At 30.4% G+C, this 12322-nt stretch overlaps 1 protein-coding gene across 1 annotated transcript in view; it reads right to left on the reverse strand.

Annotated features, from left to right (window-relative positions):
• Positions 1-1762: 1762 nt before the first annotated feature.
• LOC127719983 (protein brambleberry-like) overlaps positions 1763-12322 on the reverse strand; it is a 48687-nt gene continuing 38127 nt past the window's right edge. The window contains exons 8-12 of the mRNA XM_052226362.1: positions 11432-11581; positions 11104-11198; positions 10147-10289; positions 9521-9992; positions 1763-7703 (exon numbers count right to left, since the gene is read on the reverse strand). Coding sequence (XP_052082322.1) covers positions 9869-9992; positions 10147-10289; positions 11104-11198; positions 11432-11581 — 512 coding nt within the window. The 3' untranslated portion in view covers positions 1763-7703; positions 9521-9868. The remainder of the gene's footprint in view (positions 7704-9520; positions 9993-10146; positions 10290-11103; positions 11199-11431; positions 11582-12322) is intronic.

The raw sequence follows: 12322 nt of genomic DNA on the forward strand, positions 1-12322 counted from the left end.
TAGAATATCAGCCGCAAAAAATGTACATTGCTCCTCCAGTAGTCAACCCACAAGATAAAACAATAACCATTTATTTAAAACAGAAAGCACAATAAATAAACACAATCAAATACCTTATTCATATAAATATATCAGCTCTCAAAGTCTTTTTAAAATAATTAAATATAAATTCAAGTTCCTTGATATGCCATCAATGACTTCCGTATATATATGCACACGGGGTGGGGAGGGGCTAATTTAAACTAAGTTTATGACCATGACTTTCAACATATGGTTTTCTTCCTTGAAAAGAGGGACGAAAGATACAAGAGGGACAGTCAAACTCATAGATCGAAAACAAACTGACAACGCCATGGCCAAAAATAAAAAGACAAACAGACAAATAATAGTATACAGATGACACAACATAGAAAAATAAAGACTAAGCAATACGAACCCCACCAAAAACTGGGGGTGATCTCAGGTGCTCGGGAAGGATAAGCAGATCCTGCTGCACATATGGCACCCGTCGTGTTATTTATGTTATTACAAATCCGGTAAATAGTCTAATTCGGTAGGTCACATTCGTGAAAAGGGAAGGGTATTGTATTTACGACATAAGGAACATATCCGATATCATCTGTGAAACGGTTATTCCATAACGGTCAACCAACTCGTGATGGCGTCCGTAAAATTTACGAAGGGATGATTTCAACGTCACCATTTGGAACTCTTGGTTTAAAAGCTTCCTTGTGAGCAGCAATCCTCTATCAAGGAAATCATGATAGGAAATACAAGCCCGGGAATATCGTATCAATTGTGAGATATATACTCCGTAATGCAGGCGCTGCTGGAATGTTGCTACATAGAAATGGAAAGTTCACAATTGGGGAGCTGAAATCATCTCTTTTGTCGTAAAGTTTTGTTTTCAACCGACCCTCATTGTCAATTTCTAGATGTAAGTCAAGATATGAGGCAGACTTAACTGTATCTGTAGTATTCTTTATCTCTAGTTCGATGGGATAGATTCGTTCAACATAGTCACCAAATTTTGTATTATTTAGTGAGAGAACATCATCTATATAGCGGAACGTAAAGTTAAAGGATATTGCTAACTTCTTATCTTTCTTCCTAAGAAGTTCCTATATGAAGTCAGCCTCATAATAATAAAGAAACAAGTCGGCAAGAAGAGGGGCACAATTGGTTCCCATTAGAATTCAGACAGTCTGTTGAAAAACACGTCCTCCAAACGTAACAAATATGTTGTCAATCAAGAAATCAAGCATCTTGATAATGCCAGTTTCAGAGAATTTTTTGTTTGAATCAGACTGATTCTTTACAAAGTAGGATTTATCCCTCCCCATGACAAGATACTTGTATCTACGTTCGCCATTCTTTTTAATGAAACAAAGTAATACCAACTCTTTCAATTTGTCTTTTTAAGTTTGGAATGGGGAATACTTGTGTAAAGTGTAGAAAAGTCAAATGTTTTAATACTATTGCAAGATGAGAGAGTCTTAGATTGTATGTACTCTAAAAGATCTTTGGAATTTTTTAGTATCCACATCTGATTCATGCCACCTCTAGAATAGGCAGTTTTACAATAACTTTGGAACCCGGCTATCATTGAAACAGACACACCTTCTAGTAGTGGTGATTATTCATGCCAAATTTCTTTACCAACATCAAAAATTTGTGATGGACAGAGGACTAGCTGATAACTATATATATATAAGTATCTGTAGATTAATTATTGAGGATTGTAAAAAATTAAACTCTTAAGTTAAAAACAATAACCATTTATTGAAAACAGAAAGCACAGTGAACACAATCAAAGACATAATTAATCCTGCATGACAGGACGAAGTTACAATAAATATATATCATCTCTCAAAAAACTCTCAATTATATATAAATCAATGCTCCTTGATATGAAATCCATGAAAAACTTCTTCTTAAAACAAAATACTGTATACAATTGTTAGATTGGTCTACATGATGTCAAATAGTTTACTTTGGAACATTTTTAAGCACTCATAAATATCTTATAAACATTCAAATGTGTATGTTTAACCTTCTATAGAAGTTTTAACAGTTCTAATGAAAAAAAAACTTCCTTTTCATCTAATAAAAAAAAACTCCTTGGGGTAAAACAGTTAAATACAAAAAAGTTATCATTTAAACAAGTCTTAAAATTTGTCATTTTGAATTCATAACAATCTGTAACACAATGCCCAGTTACTTAGATAATATATATCTATATTGTATGGTTTTTGCACTATTTTCAAGGAATATTATCCCTATTAGAATGTCATGTTGCACCAACTTGTGAGTCCAATATGATGTTGGGTACAAAGTTTCTTAATTTTTTTACATTAACCCTTTTATATTATAGTACCAAATAATTCATTACACTATTATCCTAAAACAAATCTGTTCACATGTTCAAAACCTATTTAGAGTCTACTGCACATTTTGTGCAAAGTAAGAAATGCCATTCAAATGATTTGAAGCATGCAAAAATTTACTGTGAAATGCTCAGCCATCAAAAATATGAACTTATACTGTTTCTTCATTTCATAAAGAAGTATACGAAAATATTTGGTACTATATTATCAATATGTATACAAATATTTTAACAGTGTCTTTTTCTTACTGATAAAACAGTCATTTTGGGGCCCTTTATAGCTTGCTGTTCTTTGTGAGCCACGTTGAAGGCCCTACTTTGACCTATAATTGTTTACTTTTTACACATTGTGACTTGGATGGAGAGTTGTCTCATTGGCACTCATACCACATCTTCTTATTTATATATAAAATCAGGTACTTTGCTCAACGTTTGTAAAGTTAATGCACAAAAAATTGTATAATTCATTGAACCTTATTTTGAGAAAAGTTGGTTAGTTGTAAACTTTGTACCACATTTACCTTCTTTTACATGATTTGTATCTGACAGCATATTTAAAATTCATAATGTGCTGCAGTAAACTGATGTCTTTACAAAAAAATTAAAAACATTCACTTAAAAGACTTTTCTAGAAAAACTAAAAACAAACACACAGTCTATTTGGTCCTTTAGTTTGTTGTAATGATATTTGATTAGACTTAATAAAGTTGACACATGGGAAATAGTTTACATGATGATCTTATGGAAATTGTGTAAAAAAACACACACACACAAATACACATAAAAACATAATCTAAGCACCATAAATTTTCGTTATGTTTCATTTCATTCCGTTTTGCATAGATGTTAGTAATACTGTTAAATCTGTAATTGTCTGGTTTAATAAATAAACTAAAATGCTGTTAATAAATTTAAAATTAAAAAAAATGGATGAAATAAAAACTTTGTTCATTCAAAGCATATATTGTGTGAGGATATGCATTTTTTCCTTGAACTGGTGCTTATTAGAAAATAAGATGAGAGTTTAAGCTACAATTTGGAACATGTTCACGTCAGACATGTAGATACAAACTAGGGTGAAGTTGAGACATGAAACAATTGTGAAGGATAGAGTGTTATAAGGACCTTATCTATCATAATTTGTCACTAAAACCTATACTTTCAATTAAAAGTTTCTATTTATGTCTGTATTGAAGCTGAGGTAATGCAAAATTTATAAAACAAGAAGGTAGTTCCATAAAAAACACTTTTTTTATAAATATTTAAGTGGTTTTTGTATATCCTATATATTTCCCAGCCATTAATATCTATATATATATATATCTGTCAAAACTAAACATTTTCTATCGTTTTGGAAAACAAATTATGCACCATTAAATCTTGAAACTATTTATAATATTTGAAAAACATTACTGTTAAGCTTTAAATGATCACACACGCACAAAATTCATTTGATTTCTAAATACAAAATTTTTAATACAAAATAAGGCTCTTAACATGCTTATGTAATCTTAAAAAAATTTAACTGACATTTACGGTTTCTTGAAGGGGGTTTAACAAATAACAATATAAATTCCACATGGAAAAGGGGCATAATTATCAAGTTCATTGTTAAAAGACTATATGTCTGACTAATGTAGCTCTTGATAAATATTCTTACACACTGGTTAAAGCTGTGATATGCTGTAGACAGAAGATCAAATGTTGTAACAGTCCTATAATAATGGAACCAGTTTTATGATGATACATGTAGGATATACTCTCAATATAAATAATATAAATAATGACCAGATAACCTTTTTCTTTTTTGCCAAAAATATATGCAACACATATAACATCCCCAAATTTCCAGATTATTATAGGATTAAATGCCTTTTTAAAGGAATTTATTGGTGTATAAACAGGACCAATTCAATCACAAACAAATAAAAGTCCTTTGATATGTTTGTGAGTGACTTGGTCCAGTTTATACACCAATAAATTCCTTTAAAAATATGTTTAATCCTTATAATTCTTTAAAATTTTAGATAAGAAACTTAATTTCCCTACTTGTTACCTCTATATAACATGGAAATTGTATATTTGTGTCATTGAATTGGCCTGGCGCATGACTATATTTTTTGTAAAAGCAAAAAAAATATACTCCATGAAATTTGCTATCTGAAAAAAATAAACTACAAAAATAGCTTATTATCATTCAAATGAATGTTTTGTGTTGATTATTTAACAAAGAACGCAAAATGAAAATAAATATTTTTAACACCGCCATCTTGTTTACATTGGTTACAATATGTAAATCCGTCAACGTCGTCTATCAGAAAATAAATAACTTCAAGAGCCACAACCAGAAGCCCTCTCGACCAACCATATAAACGTATTCCCTAATATTCAAATCATATAAGAATTATTCTATGTTATCTCTAATAATGCTACAAAAAATCTCAAGTGGTAGACATGGCAGTTCATACGGTTCTGGTATTAGAACTTCTATCAAACAAAGACAACTACTATTTTAGACATTATAAAATTAAATAGTCTGTTTTTAGTATACTGAAATAACAATGTTTTTATGGCATTTAATATCAGGAGAATGCCTGAAAAACAAAATGAGCACAATTAAAAAAACGTGAGCACATTTTTAGAAACAAAAAATTTGGTCTTATTCTTGAGAGTATTGAAATGAAACAACCAAGAATATCAATAGGATTGGATCTGTGAGCTTCTATTTCTTTTGAGAAAATGTTCGTTTGAGACAGCATAAGATGATACCATTTGTGCAAAGCCATCTCCAATTAATGCTTACTGTAGCTTACTTTAATAGTAAACATAACAAACCCAAACCTCAATTATAATCAAATTCTGAACATAGCATAAAACCTAAACTGTACCCCATAATATATAAATACTATTGTAAATTCAGAAATTTTTGCGTGCATTTATAAGTGCTATTGTTCCAATGGACACAAATATTAGATAAATATTATAAATTTAGGAAATGCTGCAATCCAATATAAATGCTATCAAAATTTAAAACACTAATTTTTGTAATAATAAAAAGATTGGAAAAGATTTCTGAATTTACAATATTTAAATTCTTTAAAGCAGATCATATACATGCAACTGCAAATATATAAATGAAATAGCAAAGCGTATATCTAATTCCGTATTTTGCAATAATATACAAAAAAATTTCATACATTTTGTTCATTTCACATGAAAACATTTTCTTTAAATAGTCTCTGAGAAACTATGATTTCTTTCTTTTCTAAATTACTGTAAATATTAAAAAAGGTCAATTACCAGTACAAGTCTCTTAAATATAATGATCCATTTATATACATATATAATTCAATCTTAAACTGAAAACTGTTTATACATATAACCTTTTTAATATGCTTATATACATTGTAATTCATTTCTGGTTTCGCTAATTATTATTTCATGATTGGTAGTTGAAACAAGTTGATACAACGAAAAACTTTCAAAACAGTTGCTACTCATATTTGACGTTTTATATATACAACAGCTCTATATTTCACATATAACATCTTTTATAAAGGCTGAAAAATGCCATATTTTGTTGTTACAAGATATCATATCTTATAAAAAAAGTTAAACATTTTGATACACATCCCAAAAAATTTAAAATGGTAGGAACCATGGGAAGTTCGTCTATTTATATACCAAGCCTTTAGAACAATGTCATGTATCATATAAAAGTAAAACAAACTCAAGTTACATTGTAAACAAACTTTATATTTCTATATTTATCTTATCTATTTATAACTCTTTATTGCTACTTTCACTTTTCATTGTTTCTCTCACCTTGACATCACACATTGTGATGTCAAATTCAAGATACCAGTTTGGGTACTTCAGTAAATAATTTCTGTATGTAAATTGTCCTGATGACGCCTGCCTTGTATAGTGGCGAAACATGTAGACCATAGTAAATAAAATTGCAGACCATTTGAAGTGTTGTTGTCAATTTTGGGTATTATTTAAATGTTGCATTCATTTGCATAATTTGACAACCCTGCATACCAAGGTATCCACTTCAGGGACCCAATCGAAATGATTCACACAGGCATTGGTTCACCAGACGGAGTTTAATTCAAAAATTTAAATGTTTAACAAAGTACAAATTTCTTTAAGTTTGTACCGGTATGCAGGTTTTAGGAAAACCATGAAAATCAAACATCCATGACAATACAATTTTTCCTCAATCCACGAAAATACAATTTTTCCTCAATCCACGAAAAAAAATAAATCCACTGTACATGTATTAATCACATATAAAGGAAGTGAATGCATTTTGAAAAAAATTAAAAATGGCACCTGTGTGCAGACTCTGCTGCTTAACTTGTATTTATATTCCATAAAAGCTACAAACTGGTATTAATTTCTCTAATGAATGGTATTACTTAACATACAATGAAATTTGAATGTGTAGACAATTAATAAAAAGAAATGAAAAAAAAAACAGCATTAGTATTCTGTAAGAGACAGGAAAAAAGAAATGGCTAAGTTTTGGCACTGGAATTAATTATCAAAAAACAAATAATAAACCTTAAAAATTTAATTTCATCCTTTTTCAGATAATTTTCTTTATAAACATTAATACTCAACTACTGAGCTAGTTTGTTGCTGAATGTTAGTCATATGCATTACAACACTATGATTAATTTCTTTTACAAATAAATGACTTGATTCCTGAACTGACACTGCATTAACCTTTCACAGTCAATAAGACCCGACTAAAACATTTAAGAAAATGCTGATATAGTAATGCTATCAAAATTTAGAATGAGAGATCTTTTTTATGCAAAACCTATTCCTTCTCAATTTTTGCAATAATAAAACATGCAAAAGATTTCTGAATTTACAGTTTCCCTTAAACACTAATCATAAGGTATAGATCAAATGATAATGCTACATGCTTTGGATGCATAAAGTAGTTTCAGGATTAAAAAGAATGTTTAACAAATTTAAAGATAATTCCAAAATGTTTAAAAAAAAATGTACTCCTAAAAATTAATTTTAGAGCTTAGCAATCAATTAAAAATAGAATCAAGCACCAAAAATCCTTTCAGCCTTTTCGTTCAATCTTGAATACAATTAAAAAACTGAATGATATGATACAAATTTCAAATATCAAATGTAACAATAAATAATACAAAGGCAAATATATTTCAATTTTCTTAAAGACCCACTCTACATCTGTTCTGGAATGTCTAGTTGTCAATAAAATGATGTACCAACAACAAAAAAACATATAAATAATTTATAAAGTTCCAGAATAATTGTAAAAGAGGTGCTTCTGGTCTAAAACCACTAATTTATAGCCCCATTGCTTTCTATGTTAAATTCTGCAATTTCAAGCATAAATGGCTACTTTATCTTAAGTTCAAATAAAGTGGCAGTTATTTCATGTCAAAACTGTACCTTATGCTGACTTGTGCTGAAAAAATCAACATACCTTTAATTGCATATTAGAGCGTACTGGTTCCCGGAAGTTTGATAGTACAAAAACAGGAACTTCTGATCTGAACAACAGGCCAAATGAGTCCTCCTATTAAAATTTCCCATACTTCTTTATTATTCAAATAAAACTTTCAACAAGGGTTCTACAGTGACCCCAAGTCCCCAAGCTTTCATTTGATACTAAAACTACCCAAATATTCCCACTATTGACAAAGATACAGCTATGCGTAGGAACTATTTTGTTTAAAATATGTACTACTTTCTTGTATGTTCTTTCCGACCGGGCCTGAATTAGTGGTTCTATACCTATAACAGCACCAAACTTGTTATATTGACTTCTGCTTGACTTAATTTCCTTCTATGATCTATTTCTAGCATAGAAAAACACATAAAGCTTTTGTCAAAACACTATATCACTGAATTCAAGCTCAAATTGGACTGGTAGTAACATATGCGTTAAACAAAGAAAACTACATATGGATACTAATAGTGACAGATATGACACTTTTTCAATTTTTACCAGTTATGATTTGTTAATATCTACTCAAATAACAGTGTTCTTACCTATATGTCTTATTTTTATCAGAGATTCTTCCTTGAATATAAATACAGTGGTCCAAACATAAAATATAATTGATAATTTTGTCCCCCCTTTTTTCTACATGTTGGAAAAGGAGAGTGATTAGGTAAAAAAAAACATACTTTTATGTATAAACATGGATCAACAAAGCAATTTATGTATCTCCAAGCTAGACAACTTGCTAAAATGGTTATAAAATGCATTTCAAGTGAGATTTTGGAATTCCTATATAAGTATACACCAATTTTCCTTGAAATAAATAATTCACCAAGAAACACAATAAAACATGAACACTCACTAGATAATTTGACCAAAAACAATATTTATACTATAAACTAGTCATAATATACAAGTTTCATTGGTTTCAGTGTTAGATAATACAAAAATTTAAATTTCAGGTAAAATCTTAACTGTGTGCATGCTAAATGACCAAAAAAGGCTAAAATACCTTATTGTAGCAATTTGAGGGCTGTAATTTGACACTAACATAATTGTTACATAAAAAAAATAATGTATCATGATTTCTGACAACAAATGTGAACAATTTTCACTGTAAAGGGTATGATTTCTAAAAAAAGAATTTCACATGCCTGTCAGTAATAGGTCTAAAACCACTAATTTATAGCCCCATTGCTTTCTATGTTAAATTCTGCAATTTCAAGCATAAATGGCTACTTTATCTTAAGTTCAAATAAAGTGGCAGTTATTTCATGTCAAAACTGTACCTTATGCTGACTTGTGCTGAAAAAATCAACATACCTTTAATTGCATATTAGAGCGTACTGGTTCCCGGAAGTTTGATAGTACAAAAACAGGAACTTCTGATCTGAACAACAGGCCAAATGAGTCCTCCTATTAAAATTTCCCATACTTCTTTATTATTCAAATAAAACTTTCAACAAGGGTTCTACAGTGACCCCAAGTCCCCAAGCTTTCATTTGATACTAAAACTACCCAAATATTCCCACTATTGACAAAGATACAGCTATGCGTAGGAACTATTTTGTTTAAAATATGTACTACTTTCTTGTATGTTCTTTCCGACCGGGCCTGAATTAGTGGTTCTATACCTTCTAAGACTCTTTTTATTTCAACAACTCTATTCATAAATCAAACGATATTTTTATTGTTTCTTAAAGTTGGTTCTAAGAATCAACAAACACTAACCATTTTTTTTAAATAGCCTTCTGTCCCACTCTCTTATACAATTATTTCTAGAGAAGACATCTTTTAATATGAAGTGAATAAATAAGAGATCTGCATCTTTTTGAGCTCTTTTGATTTTTCAAACATGCCAAAAAAATGTTGACAGTAGATAAAAGTCCGTAACTTTTTACAATTCGATTTTTCAATGCATATTTTTATCAATTTCTCACTGTTTCCAGGCATGGCTGTATTAACTGGTGAACTGTTGTAGGTTAACCTTGATCTGTATGATTTCTGCAGTATGATTGACCTCTGACAGAACTCAGTCTACATGGGGTCCCACTACGTGTCAGGCCATTGCAACGAGAACTCATACTGCTGCTAGGTGTTGAACCCCTAGAATAAAATAACTGATATACATATATAAGAACAAAAGCTACCATTAATATGGAATGTAATTGGAGAGTTGTTTAATTGAAAATAAAACCACATTCCCTAATTCTATATCAAATAATACTTCAGAAATTGATACCCATGTACATATGACTACCTGACATTCCTGTAGTTGATTGATGTTGAAGGCTGTGGTGTACTGGTCCTAGAGAAAACAGGTGTACCCTCCCTGGAATGTGTAGAAAATCTTTCCATGGAACTATTCAATACAAATCTATGTACTCTGTCAACGTCCTCAGGCTAAAATGATTTAAAAAAAATGGTGAACACATTTGGCTCTAAACTTCTACTTATATATGTATAAACTTTGTCTACCACTAATTGTAAGGGGGAAGGGCCAAAAGAAAGCATTTCCCAGTGAAATACTGATACTGCAGGACCAGCTCAGCTTACAATATTTACTTCATTAATCAATAAGCTTTCTGTTCACTGATTTTTTAATTTCATATCTTGTTGATCTGTAACAGATATATACAATCAGATCCCAGACGACTATATATGATAATGTAATATGATAAGTTCTAATTGGGGATGTGTCACAATAAGATATTTCAAATCAAAAGCATCCGTCACTAAAACTATCAAAAAGACTTTTTAAAACAAAAAAGTAAGATAATTCCTCTATGATTATTATTGGTTATCTTCGCAAGATTGATTTTCTTTCTTGAGCCGGCATGGCTGAAGCAAGAAAAGCAAGCGATTGAAGATGACCTATGATAATCTGTTTATCTTTATTTTTCCTATGACATAATTGATGTTTACATTGACAATGGCAAGTGTGTCCTTAGTTTCTAGCGCTTATCTCCCATCTGACTCTACTATGCTTAGAAAGGAAATTTTCAGTCAGTAAGATCAAAGGAAAATTTTAAAAAATAGCAATAATGATAACTATTTCAAAGACTGCATCTTTGTCTAAAAACTTGGTGTCTACTATGATTGTCAAGCAAATATACCATTTTTCAAGGATAGAAGAAATGATGATGCCACATTTGTATTCCAATCAAAACTTCCTTCAGGGACATAATACATTGCAAATCATTGTATGATATCTCACCATTGTAGAAGAGTCTGGTCTAGCCTGTGTTTCTATCTGTGTTACATTAGGTGTTGTTCTAACACTTGCATCATTTCCTATACCACTCTCATTTACTGTAAAACAAACAAGTATGAAGCACAGCAAGCAAAATTGTTTCAATTTCATATTTTTATTTATTATTTAACTGCTTTAAACTGAAAGCATCAATAAGTCAATCATTTAGTAACAGACAAAATAACCTCTATCATGAACATCAACATTTGATTTTTGGCTTTTTATTTAACACAGACTTTCCTGTAAAATCAAAAAGTATAAATCATGGTTAAATTATAAAATGACTACTCACAGGAAAACTGTAGTCTTCCAACTATATTTGTCAAGTTCTGTAACTCTTCATGTGTGACTGGTTGAGTAGCATCACCATCAGTTCCTGTAAGTCTTAGAGGAGCCTTCTGTATATTACCTTTGGATTTCCAAATATAGTATAAACCATTTGCTGTAAAAGTCAATGATAGTGTTACTTAATCTGTAGGAAAGAAGACAGAAGTTCACTGCTTTCAATAAATATTTAATTTACAAGTATCTCAAATGAATTGTAATATGGATCAAGAACGAACAAGTGTCGGTAAAATCTATTGAAGAGTTGATACCCTTAAAATAAACTCAGTGATCTGGAAGGATATTTTCTCTATGGGCCCAGGACCCCCCAAAAATAAATTCAATGGGCCATTTTTAGAATTAATGGGCCATGTTGTCAAATGAGTGGGCCATTCGTTTACAATAAAAACAAAAAATAAAAAAAGGGTATATTTCACTGTACTTACAAGTATGATTCTAATTAATATCATGAATATTGTTCCTGTGATTTTGTAATTTCAATTTCAATGAAAATACAATAACTTCTTCCAAACCGGGCAATATTTACGATAACCTTTATTTACAATGTTAAAACTGGTACTGTTCCCTTGTTCATGTTCATGTTTTTTTTTTACATTAAATTTGGGTCTACGTCGATACCATACTTATTCCAGACGTTCTGTATTAGAGGAAGTTTCTGGCATTTTCTCTGCACTTGTATTATTATTACTTCATCACGATGACAAGAATAACAGTAGAGAGCAACGTTAATTGATAAGACACAACAACAATTCGCAGAAGGCATGTTTACAAAATGTCAAAACGCGCCAAAGACCGAAAAAAAAAAGACAAGGACAGTTAAGCCCCTTTTATGGAGACA

The sequence above is a fragment of the Mytilus californianus genome, unplaced genomic scaffold, assembly GCF_021869535.1.
Source record: "Mytilus californianus isolate M0D057914Y unplaced genomic scaffold, xbMytCali1.0.p SCAF_11, whole genome shotgun sequence".
Lineage (NCBI taxonomy): Eukaryota > Metazoa > Mollusca > Bivalvia > Mytilida > Mytilidae > Mytilus > Mytilus californianus.